This window comes from Lates calcarifer, linkage group LG19 (genome assembly GCF_001640805.2).
Source record: "Lates calcarifer isolate ASB-BC8 linkage group LG19, TLL_Latcal_v3, whole genome shotgun sequence".
Lineage (NCBI taxonomy): Eukaryota > Metazoa > Chordata > Actinopteri > Centropomidae > Lates > Lates calcarifer.
Window position 1 is genome coordinate 24,121,863 of NC_066851.1, and position 20,304 is coordinate 24,142,166.

The 20,304-nt window shown below is 39.9% G+C and overlaps 1 protein-coding gene and 1 long non-coding RNA gene across 2 annotated transcripts in view; one reads left to right on the forward strand and one right to left on the reverse strand.

The window, feature by feature from the left end:
• The window catches only part of LOC127143588 (uncharacterized), a 57,211-nt gene that overhangs the window by 16,760 nt on the left and 20,147 nt on the right, over window positions 1-20,304 (forward strand). The gene's annotated exons all lie outside the window — the stretch shown is intronic.
• prkd1 (protein kinase D1) overlaps window positions 5,281-20,304 on the reverse strand; it is a 33,367-nt gene continuing 18,343 nt past the window's right edge. The window contains exons 9-21 of the mRNA XM_018673002.2: window positions 20,123-20,246; window positions 18,934-19,011; window positions 18,137-18,304; window positions 17,740-17,851; window positions 16,708-16,760; window positions 14,650-14,722; window positions 14,218-14,324; window positions 13,145-13,306; window positions 12,548-12,646; window positions 10,796-10,956; window positions 10,556-10,662; window positions 7,076-7,161; window positions 5,281-5,928 (exon numbers count right to left, since the gene is read on the reverse strand). Coding sequence (XP_018528518.1) covers window positions 5,692-5,928; window positions 7,076-7,161; window positions 10,556-10,662; window positions 10,796-10,956; window positions 12,548-12,646; window positions 13,145-13,306; window positions 14,218-14,324; window positions 14,650-14,722; window positions 16,708-16,760; window positions 17,740-17,851; window positions 18,137-18,304; window positions 18,934-19,011; window positions 20,123-20,246 — 1,567 coding nt within the window. The 3' untranslated portion in view covers window positions 5,281-5,691. The remainder of the gene's footprint in view (window positions 5,929-7,075; window positions 7,162-10,555; window positions 10,663-10,795; window positions 10,957-12,547; window positions 12,647-13,144; window positions 13,307-14,217; window positions 14,325-14,649; window positions 14,723-16,707; window positions 16,761-17,739; window positions 17,852-18,136; window positions 18,305-18,933; window positions 19,012-20,122; window positions 20,247-20,304) is intronic.

The following is a 20,304-nucleotide window of genomic DNA, read 5'->3' on the forward strand; positions in this document are numbered from 1 at the left end:
TCCCTCAGTCAGCAGTGAGCATGTATGCGGGTTAATTCAGTAAGAAAATGCCACCGAACACGTCTTCAAGTTGTTTTAAAATAACTTTATTTAAACATGATCCGGAGAAAAATACATCTTTAAATTTCCTGCAGATAGATAGATAGAACACTTTGTGAACACTTCAGGCAGGTTGTTCAGAGCGCAGGCGCCAGAGGAGAGAAGCCACATACCAAACAGTCAACCATTCAGCACACTGGACACACTTTAGCCACTGGAGGCTAATGGAGGCTAACTCCTCCCCATCATTCCTCTATTAATACTGAACTGAAATCCACTGCACACTGTTTTTTACTTTTATAGGTCAGGATCCCGCCAACACACCGATCCAAAGCCAGTGTTAACTCTTATTTTGATTCTATTCATGTCACTTCTTTGCTTCTGCTGAAATTAGCATGCTAACCGGCTAGCCCCATCCTGTTAGTCAGTTCTCAGGGGAGAGGATGAAGAAGTAGCTTTGCTCAGAGGACATATTGTAACTCCTTGTCTTGTAAACACAAAGATGGCTGAAACTCTTGGCTGTTGATGCTAACGTTTGCTGTATAACGATAGCAAAAACATACATATAGCACCATTACGGAGCTGTCGGTGGATGTTACCCAAAAACCAAACACTACAGCTAAAAATATACTCATGTTAAAGGAACAGTTTGATATTTGAAGAAACGGATGAAAGGATCAACACCACCATCGCATCTGTCCTCTACATGAGAAGCTATAGCCAGGAGATGGCTAGCTTAGCTTAGCAGCTTGGAAAAATGCAGTTGTGATTATGTGTGAGGTTATTTCTTATTTAATTTTTCCACACCTCTGGGGTGGACATTCTTGCAGAACCTTCACATATTTAATGTTTTTTGAAGTTACGAGAATGAGCTAGCAGCTGCTAATCTCAACATTTAGCATTTAAACATAAGATATACCAATAAAATCTAACTTTTGTTGCAGCCAAACAGATTTATTTGAAGGTTAAATTAAGGTTATTTTTTATTGGACAGTTTTGGCTCATGTTTAGAAATCTCAACAAACACTCACCAATTAATAAAAATATATAACTGAAATTAAATATTTGCTGGGATTTTGCAACTGTAACGCAAATCTGCAAACTAGTTTTGGACATTTTGAGTTATTTTATTATTTCTGTTTTAAAATTTTGGCGTTTCCCCTCAGGTATTAAGTTCAAATTGAAATGCAGCTATTGGCAACTTGGTGTCAGATATTAGATTCTGTATATCATAAATATATGTTACAGGTGAAGATAACAGGTGTTTATGAGTTTGGACTCCCGAGACCATGAGTTAAAGGCCTGTTTCCTGGTCACCTGATCTAACCTCACCTTTATCACCCAGAGCTCCTGTACGCCCAGTCATCTACAGTTTCTTTACAATAGATAACACACACACACACACACACACACACACAATTAGAAAACAAGTATTTCAACAAATGCTTGATAAGTCACGTCCTTACAAAGAAAAAACATACAAAGACGTTCAACATTTCTGCTCTGGCTGAAGCTGAAATGTCGGTTTGCGAAAAGACAGAAGCATCAATCAGCGAGAGAGAGGCACAAAAAAGAAGTCAAGGCCATGAAGGCTTCAGAGAAACAGCCCTTATTTTTCAGATCTATGGCAGTATCCTAACAACGCTACAACCCCTGATACACATATACTGCTCCTTTGTCTCTGTATGGGAGGAGGTGAAAATGTGGTGGTTCAACTTCGCCTTTGCTTATCGGTAAACAGACATCTCGTGGAGCGTGACGGGAGGCCTCCTCTTCTGAACCCATTACTGCCTCAGACCGAGCAGCACACAGGGGCAAACAAACTGTAAACTTTTAAAATGAATTTGCAGTGATCACTGCCGCCGCTCACCATGATGGAAGAAGACTGTAGGAGGTACATTGAGAACACTTGACATTTCGCATGCTGAATTGGAAAAAAGGTCTGAAGTCATGAGAAAAAGCAGAAATTAAAAACCAATGTTGTTGTCAAATGTTCTTGGTTTCTGCATAGAGGCCAGAAACACAGCAAGAAATACAGGGTGTAATTATTTCCACATAACAAGCTTAATTTTCCTGTTTTTCACATTACAAAAACGTTTTTAAAGCAGCATAACAAAGTGACCTGACCAATTGTTCTTGAAAAAACAAACATTATGTCAAAATATTCCCTTTAGCCTCCTGTAGGAAAACAAAAACCCACATTCAGCGCTCAATAGGAATGAAAAAAAATAGTGATTATTGGGCGTGTTGGCGAGCGTCTGTAGCGGACGAGCTAATAAAGCTAATTTTGGTTCCAGATTTTCATATATTCACTCTGATGTAACCGAGCCATGAGTATGAAACCTTCAGTTTTCAGGCGTCTTAATTCCCATTTGTTTATCTCAAAGCAAAGGCCACTGGACCGACAGAACTTCACACAGACCATGATCAGATGTGAAGCTTTTTCTTCCTTTTTCTGTACTTTACTTTTAACTGGAAACAGACAGACAGAAAGCACATTCTTATGCTATCCAGCTAGCATTAGCTAACTTTAAAATGGTAGTTATTTTAACCCTAACACAGCTATCAGCCCAGATCTTTGTGTTTCAGTTGTTGGTCTTTTTTTGTGCTGCCTGAAAACAGTGATAATACCTTGGCCATCTGTTTTCACCTTAGCTGGGTGAAAATAGCTAGCTAAAGCCAGCTTTATTCACCTTAGCTGGACAGCACAGAAAAGGACTTACAACTGAAACACGAAGATTGGGGCTCATTACAAGAAACACCCTGTAGAACCCATAGCTTATTTAAGGAGGACCACTCCAACATTAGCTTGGTTAGGTAGATAACATTAGGTAGCTAGCCCCTCCTGGTGTCAAACTTAGTTTTCCTTTATTTATTTAAAATAACTGTAACTAATCAACTGCGTTGGCCTTAACGAACCAAGATATTTACAAACTTGGAATCAGATCCAAAATGGAACCAGCTGTCAGAGCATTACAACTTCATCCACTGGGCGTTACAACAGCTCTTCCCCTAAAGCTGTGGAGATTCTGAACAGGCTGAGCTCATCTACAAACTATATTCATGACTAGTATATGTAGCAATGAAAAAAACAAACTCAAAATTAAACTTCAACTTGAAGTTTCTCACGTTTTAAAATCTCATCTAGGAACTCTATGAAAAACCCTGTATGTGACTCCTTAAGTGAAGGTTGACGGTGTTTAATGTTCAAGCCGAAGCTAAAAAAAAAGAAAAATGCTCAATTCTGAGATATAATTGTGGCACGTTGCAAAAAGCTTCTAATGTGATCATGGCCTTGAAGTTACTTCCCATACAAAGCAAAAGCAGTGTGTATTTGAGTTATAACGCACAGTAAAATGTGAAAATGTGCTGAAACTAATGACAATCATACAATTAGAAGAAGACAGCACGTAGCATTCGGGTGAACCTCCTGTCGAAGTGAAGACAATAGACACACCATGCTCTATATTTGTTTTTTTGTTTGTTTTTTTAACACAGGAGTTTTTTTTTAAACATATTCTAGTAACTATTTTCCTAGAAAAAAAGACTTGAAAATACAATGGCCTTCTGACTGAGGGACAGATGGCCATTTTGTTGTTCAAGCACAGTTAGCAACAACTGCTGGCTAGGAAAAATACAACCAGAAAAATACTGACAGAGTAAAATATTTATCTCTTGTAGTTTTTTGGTTTTTTTAATTGGCACAGATTTTTTGAGCAATTGAGGATTTTCATTCCAAAATGCTACATATCCATATATACAGATGACATGGCTATTTTAATCATAGAGCAGTCTGTCATCATTTATTCATGAACAGTTTTGTTATTTTTGGATATCTCCTTTTTGGAATGAAACCCTGACTCTTGACCTTTCATTGCTACTCAAACAGCAGGAACTCCATTTTGTATCGTCAACTGTCCTTGGTCCAGTTTAAATTTAATAAACAGAAGACATTTGTAGCTTTAAATAATTATACATTACACTCAAAACAAACAAAAAAAAAAAGTCAGGGCTGATGATGGTTTTCTTAGTTTCGTTGCTCACAACTTTTGAGCTTTAACTATTAATTAATGTAAAAATTGTTTTATTCATTAAGCAGTTAAACATTTATTCTACACAAGCTCAAAACTAAAAGGAAGCTGTGGTAAAATGTTTGAAAGACGTTGTGATACCTCAAGCTCTGGTGTAGAAATGGCTCAAAGATTCTGTTTTTCTAGTGAAAATGATAAAGAATCTGAAAATTGTGGATGCGTCTTCAAACACTTTTTATGTTTTAATAATAATCTGCCTCCAAGTTTGATGCTTTGCTTAGGTTTAATCTTGAAAAAGAGCCGTGGCTTGTTTCCATAACTTGACTGTAAAGTCAGTGCAATACTTAGAAAAGTGATTATATTTGAGGCACAAACTGGGAAGTTTGGTATTTTTCCAAATGTTTTTTCACTGCGTCTTTAATCATCTGATTGTCTTAAAAGAAGTCTTAGCGGCTTTTAGTCTTGGCAATAAATGACTTCAGGAGTCAAGGCTGAAATTTAGAGGGGCGCATTATCTACTTTATCATCATGACTCAGCATTTCATAATTAGAAGAGCTGTATACAGATTTTATAGATCCTTGCCACTTATGTTGTCTTATAATTAAGACTTAGCATTGTGAATAATCTGTATCTTGTTGGCACAAGATCCATATTGTAGTTATGAGATCTTTGTAATTACAAGATCATTATATTTATTTGCTATTTTAACAATACTGACAAAAAAATGTTACATTATCAAAAAAGTAGTTAAAATCATAATGAGATTCTTAAAAGTATGAGATAAAATAATTATTAAGAAATTAATAAGAAATAAGAAATTCTTAACAAGGACCTCATCAACACAAGATCAAATAATTACGACATCCTTACCTTGTGATAATGAAACAAGGATCTTACAAGATAAAATAATGAAAATATACAAACAAAAAAAATAAAAATAATTAAAAGATCTATTTATTTTTATTACTGACCTAGTAGTAAAAATGAATACAATAATTAAAAATCATTATCTTATATTACAAATAAATTAAATAGGTGTGAGATCTTAACTCATTATTATAAAACGAGGATTTTCTAATTAGATATAATAAAAAGATCCCTACCTTGTAAAATGGGGATCTCGTAATTATGAGAATTATGAGATTCTTACTTTTTAATTATGAGACAATGACCATAATACAAATAATTCTGAGATTTTTACACAGTGTTTACAGTTTTTATTCCATATTTAAGAAATGTCCTAAGGCGTCTATCTGAGGCTAAACTAAAGTGGAGATATTTTTTTCAGTAATTATGAGATGCAAAGTCATAATCATGGGATAAAGTAGTTTTTCTTTTTGCAAATTAAATGCACTTTCATAGAAAATAGGTAGGTTTACAACTTTATATTATGCTTTAGTGAATATTCTTCCTCTCTGTCGGCTCTAAAAGAAATTTTTCTTCTCCTCCTCTGTCTTTAAAATGAACCATATTAGTTTTGATGTTCTGTTTTTTGTTGTTGTTGTTGTTTTCTCAACTTGTATCTAATTTTGTGCTTTTGTTGTTTTGTTTTTTTTACTGTTGCTGTATCTCGTCTCATTTAGGAGCAAACCTCTTCACGTGTGGTCGCTGCCGTCGTCATCAGAGTTCGCTGACCCTCTCGCTGAGGGTCTCCAGCTCCTCCTCCTGTTCTTTGTAACGCTCCACCCCGCCCGGCCCACCGCCGTCACCACGGGGACCGTTGCTGAAGTGTGGTGGGTAGTCGAGGCCGCTGAGCTGGGCATGGTGATGCCAGCGCAGGTCGTCGCTCTCGTGGGTGATGTAGCGCTCGTTCATGCGGGACTCCAGGTTCCTCAGGTCCAGCCACATCTGGTAGTCCTGGTGGAGAAAACAAACACACCCTCAATGAGAAATGTTAACATTATGATCACTCATTTGTCAGACACTTTTATGTTTCTGGGTTCAACTTCTCTGAGTCTCTCCTGTTTTCAAGATGCTGCAGTGCTGTGTCCTGTGTTGTTTGAACAGATCTGAGTCCAAAAAACTATTCAGTGTCATTCTGCTGCTTTCACTATGACAAGAAAGAGGAAGAGGCTGCAGCTGATAAAGTTCAATTTCTAAACAAATGAAGAAAAACAAAGTTAGCTAGCTAACCTGTCTAACAGCTAACAGAAATAAATGTGACCCTAGTTTGCTATCTTCTCTAAGCTAAGGTCAAAATAGATGGTCTTAGCTATTTTTCTGAGATATAAAGCTTATAACTGATACATGCTTTTATCAGAGTGAAACCGTTAACCAAAACTAACGCTAACTAACCAAAAACTTGTAACTTATCAACTGCAACCTCTTCCTCTTTTTTCTTGTCACAAGAAAAGCCAATATCAGCTAGCTAACCTAGATAATGTTAGCACCTGCTGGTAAAAGCAGGTACCCCTAATAACCCCTATGGGTTTTTATGGTGTTTCTTGCTATGAGCCTACATCTTCATGTTTTCGGTTGTTGGTCCTCTTCTGTGCTCCCCAGAAATAGCTAAAATAGCTAGCCAAGTCCAGCTTTCTTCGCCCAGGTGTTAGCTAGGTTAGCTATCTAATTTTCTTTTTCTTCATTTGTTTGAGAAAAAATGTGACGAGAGAGAAGAGAAAATGGCTGCAGTTGATAAATTACAAATATTAAATGAGTAAAGAAAAATAACCTTAGCTAGCTAACCTAGCTAAACCTCACTAAAATAGTTTTTTGGACCTGGAAGTGGAAGTGGAAGTGGGACCTGGAAACAGTATTTTTGGCTGTTGTGACGTCATGACTTAACAAGAAGAGATTGACAGTCCCCAGATGATGAGCTATAATAATCTTGGTGACCTCCCATGTAGTGCCACCATCAGGACAAAGTTTCGCCCTTGCAGACACCAGGGTCTGCAGATTTTGAAGAGTCTTAAGGAGGTTTTTGCAGACTGACATTACTTACAGCATGTTTTTAGTTACAGGATGTTCACTTACGAACTAAGTGTGATTTGTGCAACTGTCTCACCTGTAACCAGGGGTGACTGAGGGTCTTGTCGACACTGTACCTCTTCCTCATCTTCACCTGCAGCAGGTTGTTAATCAGGTCGATCGCTACAAGAAGGGAAAGACAGAAAAAGAAGGAAGAAGTGATGAGGGAGGAGATTTTGAGGAGGAGGACATAGAGTCTGCGTCCCCCCTCCTGTGTGATGGGCCAGCCGGGGTTAATGAGCAAAGCTAACATGATGTTAACATTTCTTCAGGGGTCAGCGGTCTGAACAGCTCCAGGACCCCGGGCCCCTCAGGTCTATAGGAGGCCTCCATCGCTTGGTATTATGCACATGAATGGACCACCACATGAATAGATAGCCCTCCCTCCTCCCCTTCCTCCCCCCTTAAAATATGTCTGTCCAACTCTCTTTTCAAGAAGTGCCTTGACTCTCAACAGCAGCTCATTCCTCGCTCTCAGGGGAGTCACATGACCCAACTTTAATCTGCATTCTCCCCCCGTTTTTTTTTTTTTTTTTTTTTGCAGTGGGGCCGAAGGATGGCGACGTCAGTCCATCCAACACTCACAGGCTATCTGCAGATCTGGAGAAGTCTTAAGTTTAAGTTAATTAATAAATAATTCTGAGCCTGGTTTTCATTTGGTCAGTATGATCATATATGTGGAGCTGGAACAGTTTTAAAAAGCCTTAATTTAATTTAAGCTTTAATTCAAGACTATGAACATTTTTCTGTGAGTTTGTCTCATTTTTATAGGAAAATATGAGTTTTCACCATAAATTTTGATTTGAAACAACTGTGAATAATTAATTGCAAAATGTTTATTCTTATTACCTTCTTATTCTTATCGTATCCAGTATGAACAGAGCATGATTGGATGTTAATTATTAATTATTGACTGTATCGTGCTTCACTCCTGAATGGAAGCATCTGCCTTTGTGATGCTTCACCACTCATTTATTCAGTAGAAACATGGCGGTGCAACATGGCGGACTCTATGGAAAAGGACCCTACACAGATGTGAAGGCAGGGTACACACAAGTTATCAGGTCTGTGTATCTTATGGTTGTAAAGATGATCTTGTTAATTCTCCTGTGGTGTGAGGTGTGTTCAGAGTGATTTTACACTCCCTGATCTGCTCTGAAGACGATTGATGTTCAGTATTTCCGATCAGAAATCCTGTTGTGTGGGGGGAACACCAAGGAGGATTGTCATGTGGAACCCTAACCCTAACAATCAGGAAGCAGCTGATTGAAGACGGAAGCACAACAAACAAGAGAAGCCGCCGTCCACCATGTTTGTTTCCTCTAAAGTTGTCAGATGTGGAGTTGTGAGAGTCCTGAGTCTGGTTGTTGGTGGTGAATCTGTTAGTGTGTGGTGCAGCTGTGTTGGTCTTTTCTCTGCACATCACACACTATCAGAACACACCTGTGAAATTTGACATTATCTGTCGTCATGTGTGTGCTCGCTCACATTTTCTACATCAGTTAAGATTTTAAAATCTTTTAGTGTGAGCCAGACTTAAGCGAACGGAAACACTAACACATTAGTCACTAATGAAAACATAATTATGAGTAAGTAACGCTCAAGTTCCGCTGATGGATCCTGCACACTGGGGAAACAATGTAGACGAAAACTCAGGCAGATCAACTTCTTTGGAATATAAATATTAAAAGAATGAGAACTTAAATCGTGTTTGCATGTAGGCAGGAGACAAACTGAGTTCTCTGACAAAGGGCCTTTTAAAGTGCCCTCTTCTGAAGTGATCTTTGAAAAATGCAGATTTGTTGACGCACTTAGAGTTTATTCTCCGACATGTAATCCCCCTGCGGCTGACAAGAAACAACTTGCATTTATTCTGAAGCGCAGCTGAAGGCGCTCTGTCAGGATGAGGAGGTGGAAGGGAAGGTTAAGAGCTCTTTCGGGAGGGGTGGGGGATCCGGGCCGAGGAGAAAGCGAGTGTGAGTGAGCAGAGAGTGAGTCAGGCTGATTTAAATCTGTCTCGTATAGTCAAACAGGACAATTCCAGCCAACACACACACAGTGCGATGCATTTAGAGACAATGACGACAACAATGTGAGTCACTCAGCAGCAGCAGAGAACGGCTCAAACTGACTTCAAGGACGTGTTGGGAGTTTTCATACTGCGGCAGGAAAAAAATGTGTGCTGATGTTTGACAACGAAAAATAACGATTGAGTCACACAGAAAAAGGTGAAAATAACCATTCATCTTTCATCACAGCAGAAGAGGAGGAAGGCTGATGCATAGTTTTTATAACAACCTGATAAGTTGTTATATTAAAAAAAAAGGTCTTTAGGGTACAAACAAGTCAGGAATGGTGCAGGACTGATCCTAAAACCAGGAAGTACATTAGCATGTTAGCATGTTAGCTCTTCCTGTTGTCCAGTCAGTGTGTTTCTGGTTAAATGTCTGAAATAAGGTCTGTGGTTTTAACACAAGCTCAAGACATTTTCAGGTTTTATTCTCCGACATAAAATGGGTCAGTAAATCCCCCACTCCTGATGTTTGAAGCTTTTACGTGTCTTAAAAAAGGCGGTTGCTAACGAGTGTCTAAATGAGACTACAGAGGTTGTCGGGGACGTTAACATGAAAACCCATCTACTCACCAGTCCACCTTTACAGCCTCGTTGTGTTTCTACTCACGCTCTTTCAAACTCTCACTAACTTTCTAAGAAGAAAGGCTTTTGTAGAAGAGCTCAGAGCTAAAGGAAATGACCAGTTGGAAGCTTAGTGGTGGAGACGTTGACGTCATGTGACCGTGGTGTAGTTGGTTTATAGCCTAACATTAGCTTCTTACTTCAAACATCAGAACAGTGGTGTTCATCTGTGAAGATGATCTGATCAACTAAACCTGACGGATCAGAAACTTTAGCTGCTCACTGTTTATTTTCTGGAATAATCCAAAACACTATGAAAGAATCCTTTTTGTGGAGGAACCAGGCTGATGCTAACTTCAGGTTGGACTACAGAAACACATCATCACTGCAGGACTCTATTCACACAAGGGTTTAAATATTTTTCCTATGAAGTCATTGGCTGTAATATTACGTTTAAAATGTGGAAAACCGCTCTTCTAAAGCTCTGACCTGATGTAAAATCCATGTGAACCTTAGAAATGAGCTATTTTTAAATTTCCATCCAATTTCCAAATTTTCCAATCCATCCATTTTCTGCTGCTTATTCAGGCCCAGGTCATTTTTAAAGATTAACTAATGATATTAATAGGAATTACTGTTATATACAGCTGGGAAATAATGATAAAAATGTGATATAAATGTCAATAAATTCATGTACTTGGTGAATAAAATTAGTAAGTGTATGAAAACCATGAAAACAGGTTTTAAATTACAGTCAAGAAGAACCTGGTCTTTCATATCTCTGATCATAGCAGGATCTGGGGTTGTCCTGGATTTTGTCGTTCATCTTATTGTGTTATGTTATTAATGTTGTGTTACAGACCACAGATGAGGTTGCGGTACCTTCCTGGGAGATTTTCTTCCAGGGGTGAGGAGGGTACATGAAGGCAGCGTTTTGGATCTGATCGTTGATGTCTTCATCTTCGTTGAAAGGGAATGTCCCACTGAGACTGCAGCACAAATGGAAATTAAAATTAAAAACAGACAAAAGGAAATAAGAGCAAGAGAAAGAAAAAAGAAATAGAAATCAACAGAAAGTAAGAAAGGAGGCAGGAGTAGGAAAGAAAGTGTGTCTCCTCCTACCTGACGTAGATGATGACTCCGACCGACCACATGTCCAGGGAGCGGTTGTAGCCTTTGTTCCTGAGGACCTCTGGAGCAAGATACGCCGGCGTGCCAACCACCGAACGCCTGAACGACTTCTCGCCGATGATCCGAGCAAAACCAAAGTCACAAAGTTTTACCTGCAACAGGAGGAAAAAAAAAAACTGTTACTGAAAAACCTCCAGAGCTCCTCATCACTGCCTCCTGGAGGTTAAACTGGGTTAAAAAAACAAAAAAAAAAACAGCTAGCCTAGCTTGATTACAGGTGCAAACAACCCATAATTCAACACCCTACAGAAATTTTTTGCCATTAAAAAACAATTTAGAGAACTGGGTCAACACTTTTCAGATAAACATCATTTTTTAAAAGGTATCGTTACAGATAGAACTCATTTTCCTCTTTGTTTTTTTGTACTTTCACCAGATTGATTTAATAATGAAGAAAACTTAAAAACAAGATTCTCAGGTAAGTTCTGATTTCTAAGCAGGTTTATGGACGTTAATATGTGAGGCACATCAAGAGATAAAGATGTCCTCCACCATCCTGCAGCAGCAGGAGCAAGTGTTTGGATGTAAACATGGGAGAGAGGATGGGTGTAATGAAGCCGCTGACAGTGAAGAGCTGTTGGCTGCTAATCTTTGCAGGATGATTCACACGCACTCAGGAGGAAGGTGGAAGCGAACGGGGGATAACGTCGACTCTGTTCACAGGCCTGTTGTGATCAATCAGTTCTCTTCTGTCATCTCAACTGCTGCATCTCTCCATCCAGGTACTACATACTCAAACATGGGTGGACTGACCCTATTTTTGAAGAGTTGATGTTGGGCGAACATCAGAGGAAATAAAAGCTAATTTTGTGTTTCAGAGTCTTGATTTATGTCAATATCTGGACCTCAGCAAACCACAGACGTGTCCTGGTCTGGCAGCAGGTTATTAATCATTAAAACAAACAGCTCCGCTGCTAACTGTTGCAGCACAGAAACGTTCACTGCTGTCTCTAACAGGTGATGCAGAGAGAAAGACCAAACACTCTCTCTTAAAAACACAGAAAAGGAAAGAGGTGAAAGGAAAAACCAGATGCAAAGTGAACAAAAGCAGCTATAGACAGTCCATTAGCCGTCAGCGTAACTATTAGCAGCTCTCTGCAGCTTTCAGTCTCCTCTCCAGAAATAGCTGTTTGTGTCAGACAGACTAACTGTTAACTCTAATGATGCATCAGGCCGGCTGTTGATTCCTCACACACTTTACTGACTTACTGTGTGTCGCCTGCACAGCCTGCTCCTCTCAAATACCAGGAAACAAACACAGCGCTAATGTCCTGAAGAGGCAGTTTGGATTCGCTGTGTTCACATTGGTGAGCAGTTTGTTTCACAGAAATGAAGGCAGAACCAGGAAACTCCACAAACCCGGTCACCACCAGGTGTCGCAGTGTCTGAGTACAAGCAGTACATGCATTTATGTAATCAAAGCAGCAACTACTGATCCATAAGGTGCTTAGCAAAAAATGAATCAGCAGCTGTTTATGTTTTTAGTTACTTTTCAAGGCAAAAATTCAAAACAAACTTTCCATTCACAGCTTCTCAAATGTGAGAAATTTCTGCTTTCCAGCGTCTTTGGGTTTTGGAGCGTTGGCTGGACGTCACCTGGGATTGTTGGAAGTGTAACTGTTACAGCTGCATCTGTAAAATACGATCCAGCTGATGTCGAACGACGGCTGGTGCGGCACGTACCTGTGGAAACGAGTCTGCAGACGCCAGCAAGACGTTTTCAGGTTTCAGATCACAGTGGACGATGTTCTTGAAGTGGAGGTGACGCAAAGCCACGAGGATCTGATGATGACACATACAGAGGAAAGAATTTAGTAATAATTCACTTTAAGAACAACACGGTCTCACTCTCGAGCTCGTCACATTTGGACACTTGGTCAGGAAACCTTTAGGGTCATTTTTTAACATGCCTGATACACTACATCATTATTAATCTGTATTATGGTTTAGGTGCTCTCAGCGTTAAAGGTTAGGGAAAGATCGTGGTCTTGTTTACTACAGAAAAAGTTCAAAACCATAATCTCTCCCTAACCTTAAACTGTCCCTAAACGAGGAGTTACCGCTGCAGCTTGGACGATATATATTGTTATTGGGATTTGAGATTTTGGTCATATCGCACAGCCCTTAATTTTCTTTGTACAAGGGGTCATTTTAATCCTTATAATTAACAGTAAAGGTCATAGAGAAGTGTTGAAACATCTCTGTAGTACGTCCTGCTGCTAGTGGAAGTTTAAAACGTAAAATTAAATCTGACTTTGAGCAGTGGTCTGGTTCGTGCACCTGTGTGACAAGGAACTTGGTGATCCTCTCGGGCAGTCGTCCCTTCTCGCTGGACAGGATCATCTCCAGCATGTCTCCGTGAAGCTTCTCCATGACGACAAACACTCGCTCCGGCGTCTCAAACATGCAGTCCAGGTTGACCACGCCTGGGTGATGCAGACTCTGCAGGGAGGAGGTGTAGCCAGCTTTGTGAAAACATTAGGACCTTGTTGTGAGAACTCATAAGTTCGCTGACAGTGCTGGTGCATTCATGTGGTGTCTGAATAATCAGAAAAATTTGTTAGAGCAACAACTGGGCATCGTTGACGTCATATTCAGGGTTTAACAATATTTAGACAATAAAATATTTTCAGCTGTTTCAAGTCACATTTTTTAACGTTCTACTGTAACTCTAATCTTAAAGCAGATCTTCAGACATCTGGCTCTTCAGTAATCAGAGAAACAAGCTGAGCAAACAGCCGCTCCTGTCTGTCCAAGAGCATCTCAGAGAAACATCGCTTTTTAACATGCAACTGTTGTATTCAGTGTTTTTACTGATTTTAATCACCTGGTCTGTTTGTATTAGAGAGGAGGTGACCTCTGTGGATACAGACAGAGACTTCTGCAGAAATGATCATGGAGAAAATAAAAAAATTAACATCTTAATGTGTATTCTGGATGTTTTCTTTACACTACTCTGAAAGAAGATGTGTTATAGACACATATTAGACCAAAATCTAAAATCTTTTCAGGTCTCTTTCAGTAATCACCCGCCGTACGTCTGTTAAAAGAATCGATTGAGAACTGATGTCAAATGAAATCGTTTTATTTCCCATCAACAGAAGAGAGAAGATATAAACTGATCTGAGGTGCTCTGTGTTTTCTGTGCAGGTGTGTGTTGCAGCAGCAGCTTCGGCAGGTTGAGCAACGCTGAAATATTATAGGATGTCACACCCCCACAGTGTTGCCACGGTAATGAAGTCGTTCACGACAGGAAGTCTCACTCACTGCCAACAGGCTCCTGAGCAGCACCGCTGTGTGTTAGAGTGTGTGTTAGAGTGTGTGTGTGTGTGTGTGTGTGTGTGTGTGTGTACCTGCAGGATGGCCACCTCGTTGCGCAGCTGACTCTCCTGTTTGGTGGGGAAACGGAGTTTGTCGATGATTTTGATGGCGACGTCTCGGCCGGACTTCCTGTGTTTACCTGCAGAAAAACAACACAAACATTAAAACATTAACTGAACTAAATGTGAGGGGATATTTTTAGATCCGTGTTTGTCCAGGACGTTACTACTAAAAATATTACAACTTTTTCACAAAATACTTTCTCTTTATTGTCAAAATATTGTTTTATTCTGTGGCCCTATGAGTAGGGGATCTGGTGGACCTGGAAAGCCTTAAAAAAAAAACTTGATTTCAGGCCTTTCCAGATATGAAGAAGTCTTAAATTGCAGGTATAGAGTCCTGAAATATAGACAGTGTGTTTAATGGGGCGTGTCTCTCTTCTTGTTGTACAGGTGTGTTTTCACCTCCATAGACGATGCCAAACTGTCCCGAGCCAAGAACCTCGTCTGGGAAGATCTGATACACAGAGTTTATGTCCTGAAAAACACAACAACAGGACAATCTGAGGAGAAGTTAAACTGCTGGTTTCAATTTAAAGCAAATTATTAAAGAATCACTGAAGGTGACATCGAACTCTGAGCCGAGTCGAGGACCTGAAGGTGAACGGAGGGACTGATACGATGTCCTGTGCATTTTAATTACTTTCTGAAGGTGAATAATTGAGCCAATTTATTGTAAAAATTAGTGATTCAATACAATAAAGTATTATATTATTGTATTGTATTATGAACTGTTACCTGGTTGTCTTGGGTCAGTCTGAGAAAAACAAAATAAACGTGTCGCCTAAAGTTGTGAACTGTTTTGTTTGATTTTGAGGCCTTAGTAAGCAGAGTAAACTCCAAAGTTCACTCCATTTTGAGACAGAATGACTTGTGTTTGCAAATTGTCTCAGGATTTAAACTGCAGTGAAAACAGAGAGTTTCGGTGATTAGAGTGTGAGGTCAGAAGCTGTTAAATGACAAGGCAAGTTGATGGAAAGAAACCAGGTCCAACAACAACAACAACAACAAAAGCATCAATTCATCGCCTGGTGGAGGATCTTTCAGGAGGTTTTTTTTTGTGGAGGAGCAGCCTACTGCGCGCCTCCTCGAGTGTAACTACACAGCGTCAGTGATCTGCCACAGCTTTGACACCAAAACTGCAAAATATTTTCTCCTTCATTTGTCTGCAATCACGTCTCCCTTTTCTCCCCTGTTAGCTGACAGCCTAATATCACACCTCAGGCAAAAGAGGACAGAAATACAATATTATAAACCTCCTCCTCCCCCCTTCCCCTCACCTCCCTCCCCCCTGAGCTTGCTGCCTAATTACCATCCGTCGCCATGGAAACCGTTTGGCTGAGTGAGTAATCACAGTAATCTCCATTTGAGGTGCTTGAAGACGTGCTCACCTTGGAGACGGCGAGGTTCATGGAAATGGGACTTGATGTTCTCTGCAGGTTACATTTACATGAATGGAGTTTGCAGACATTTGAGGCTTCATGTAAATCTTTATGATGTAAATGTACGGACTGTTTGAAACATACTGATGTGTCCTCGACCTTGTTTTGCAAACGGGTGAAAAGTAATGATGAAAAAAATCAGACGGAGGAGAAACGATGTAGAAACAGGATGTGGTTTCAAAGACAGAACCAAAACCTGAAGCTGACCACAGGCAAAATGTTTCAGAAGAAGTAAACCAGCAGTAATCTTAAGGTCAGATGAGCTACGCTAGACCACGACCATTTCAGAAGTCCAGCTTCTTAAATTGAAACGTCACAACTGGGGAAAATACTGTTTTCAGATCCAACTTCTCTGAGTCTCTCCTGTTTTCTAGATGCTGCAGTGCTAACCTGACTAACGTTAGCACTGGTACTTCTGATATAAGCTATGGTTTTTACAGGGCGTTTCTTGCTATGAGTTCACATCTTCGTGTTTCAGTTGTCAGTCGTTTTCTGTGCTGCCCAGGTAAGGCAAATAAAGCTGGCCTTAGTTAGCTCACCCAGCTAAGGTGAAAATAAATTATCTTAGCTAGCTATTTTGGGTTGGTACACACAACACTGACAACCAAAAAACGAAGATGTGGTACCCACTTTTACCAGCTGGTGCTAATTTTAGCGAGGTTAGCTAGCTAACTTTAAGTGTTTTTCTTTATTAGTTTAAGAATTGTAACTTCTCAACTGCAGCTATTTCCTCTTCTCTTTCTCGTCACAATTCTTTCTTGAATGAATGAAGAAAAACAAAGTTAGTTAGCTAACCTAGCTAACAGTTAAGGCAAATAAAGCTAGTCATAAGTAGCTATTTTTGCTATTTTGAGGCGACTGACGAAAGGAAGATATGGCCTCAAGAAACACTGTAAAACACATTGCTTATATCAGGGCTTCTAGTAGCACCTGCTGGCGTTAAACTTTCTTTTTCTTCATTCATTTAAAAACTGTAATTTATGTAATGTATGTATTTGTGTGTCTTTGTGTGTTTTCTCACCACGTTCTCCTGGATCTGGCAGTTGGAGACAGAAATACTGATGGAAACTTCCTCTGTTGATGAGATACAAACAGTTAAAGCTGCAGGAAAACTCTTATAATCAAAGCAAATTAATTAAACATCACCTTTAAAGACAGTCTTGGGCGACAGTTTTGCTCCCAGAAGCTTCTTTTCAAGTGCATTAACCTGTGTATTTACTCTATCTCCCTGGATATTTACTCTGTATAAAAAATAATTGTTAAAAATCTGAAGCCTGTAGCCTCTGGCAGCTGAGACACGGTATTATTTTAGTGTATTTTCCCCGCAGGTGAACACACAAGAGTCAGAGAAGGTACTGCGACCACAGCAAAGTGTTAGTCATGATCGGTTTGACGTCAGCGAAGGTCTGAAATATCTCTGATGGGGTTTGTGTGGGTGTCGACGGCCATGAGGGGAATCTGAGTGTCTGCAGGAGAATTCAGCGGCAACATGAACATTAATACCTGAGCTGTAAGTGTGTGAGGAGTCATTTCAGAGACGGATCAGAGCTGTAAAGACATTTATATCTGTCCAAGTAAATCCTCTACGACACTGACGACTGCACAGAAAGTGAAGCACGTCCTCTGTTCATATTACAGGACGGTTTCGGTATTTTTGACTTAATAGGGACTAAAATGGTGTCAGACAACATTATGGATAGGATTCCTGCAGAAACAGAGCTAAAAAGGACTAAGATCCTTTTTGTTTAACCAGAAACATCACTATATATATCAATATCAGACTCCGCTGACAAAAACAGGAATTTTACAGAGCAGGAACACAGGAGCTGCTTCCTCGATCCATTGGTGTGTTTATGTTGTTGTGTGGTACTTTTACTTCCCTTAAGTTACTGAACGCCACGTAACACAAACACGCTAACAGATGGAGGCAGTGGTATTCCAGCAGCTCCTGAGTTTTGCTCTGTAAAATTCCTCTTTTTGTCAATGGAGTCTGGTGTTAATATACAACGATGTTTCTGGAACAAAAAAGAACAAATACTAGTGAAACTCTTACTGTGTCCACTGCGGTGAGAACTATGGGAAACTCCCGTAGAAACAGCTGGCATCAGAGCGTGCTGGATGGCCATCTCCCACATCCGAGCCACATCCTGCCCCACGCCACTGACCTGAAATCAACGAGAAAAAAAAAAAACAGGTAATACACCTTTTACTCTTTCTTGTTGAATGATGCCTGTAGCTGCATTTGTTTAACATAAATGTGCATGTATGTTAAATTCTACAGTTTAAGGAGTTTAAGTTGTTTGCAAATATCTGTAGTATTAAATGTTTGAAGGTTCATATAGAAGTGATGTGTTCCAGCACTTTCAAACAGTCAGTGCATTTATGAAGGATTCTCTGAGATTTCAACCACATCTCATTGGTTTAACAGGGCTATTTGTAGGGGGTTTCACCAGAATGCTGCTGCCCGTCACAGACGATTCAGCTCTCTGCAGGTTCTCTCCGACGTAGTAAACCAGTGACGCTGTGGCGATCTCGAAGCAGTGAGGGTTAGCTCCATCAGGAAGCAGAGAGAAGGTCTGGGCCGGTTCCAGAGATAAGATCTCTGACAGAGGGATCTCCTGCAGACACAAGAGGAGGAGGAGGAGATGAGAACAAATGCATGGTCAGTCAAATACTGATCAGATTCATACCTTTATTTACTTATGCTTTTGATCAGGGATGGGAATCTAAAGAGATCATTGGGAAAATTAACTTAATTAAGTTTTTATACCAAAAATGGCAGAGAATAGGTTGCTAAAGAAAGTGTGTTTTTCCTCAATCAAATCTTTATTCCAAGAAGAAATGATTGTCCAACAACAATCCTCTTAAACAAAACCTTTAAAGTTGAACTAACAGAAAGTAAAACAACAAAGATCTGCAGCCTCATAAAGTCAAACTCAACACACTCGACACAAACACAACTGAGAGGCTTTTACACACAAGACAACAAAGTTATTGATCATAGTAAATGTTAATAAAATGTGTTCATAAAAATATCATATTAGGCTAATCAGAACAAACAAGTTTCCCAAAATGTCACTTGTACGAATCCAAAAGGCTGTGAAGATCAGTTAACTCCAAGTCTGAGTTATTATTCAACCATTTGAAAACTTCTCTTTTGGCTGTGGAGGAACTTCAAACCAACTTGATTTGGAGTTAAATTGATTTAGCAGCAGATTAAGAGAGAGAGTTATGCAGATCCTCTTACCTTGTAATATTTACCTCCGGTGTCGTTCTGAAACAATGTGATGCATTTACTGTCCAACCGCCAGTAATGTCTTTTCCTCTGAAATATAGAGAGAAGAGGAGGACAAGAAAAAAAGGAGAGAAAGATGGAAACAAAGGTGAGATGAAAACAGAGAAGAAGGAGAGGAAGGAGAAATGAAAGTGTCCAGAGATGGAGGGAGGGAGGAGGAAAAGAGGGGGAAAAACGCTGACATCACTCAACAATCACATTCAACTCGTTTCAACTTTGACACAGAGCTGAACGATCCAGATCAGCAACACCTCCACATCCCTCCATCGCAGTTTGAACTAAACCACATGAGAGTGGGGAACGTTTCTGAGCAGAGATCTGACAAAAAAATCATCATTCAGACATTTTTGTTTCAGATAACATTCACCTGTTGTCATCCTTAATATTTAAACTGATTATTCGGCTGCAGGATGAATGTTTCTGTTGTTAAAAATAATCCTAATAAGTTTGTTCCTTAAAAATGTGGCTGCTCAAACATCTTATAAATAATTAAATCCTTAAATATAATTCCTGAACGATCAATCAATCAATCGGAGCAGTAGGGGTTCAGCTCTAGTTCAGAGAAATCTGTGTTGATGTCAGTGAAAGCAGCTGAACTCGGTCCGGGACACTCTGTCCCGTTTCTGACCCGACTCATCCTTAACGGATGGATGAACAGTTCGGGGGCCTCCCCTCCTCCTCCTCCTCCTCTCCCCAATTCCTATGACCGCTGTTTCAAATTAAAAGCCCTCTGCAGAGTAATGTAAATGCAACTGTATAACACTGCAGCGGCCACATTTTTCTCACCTCTAAAAAAGTAAACAGCAGAAACATTGCTGACATTTTTAGAGTCAAATCAAGGACTTCTACCTGATGCATCAAACAGTCAGCCCTAATGAAAAGACAGTTTGGTTTCCAACCATCAGGTCACTGACGGTGAAGCAACCCAACTGTGGTCAATGAACTTGCTTTGTACCAGCATTCGTAAGGTTTTATCTTGAATTAATAATTCAATGTGTGAAAATACTACAGGTAAGACAGACAGGTGGACAGGTAAAAGAGACAGGTGGACAGACAGGTAGACAGGTAAACTAAACAGGTAAGACAGACAGGTCGACAAAAATACAACAGACAGGTGAAGTGACAGTTAGACAATTAGTACCAGAGTGTCTTTGCTGGTGTAGTGGACCATCCAGCCCTCCTTCATCACGTTGCTGTTCTTCCTCTTTGTGTGTTTGACGGACTGAACAACTCGCATCAGAGGGATGTTGTTACTGGTGGAGGGGCTGCAGGGGGCGGGACAAAGCACAACCTCAGATCTACGAGTGTGTGTCTCTTTGCCTT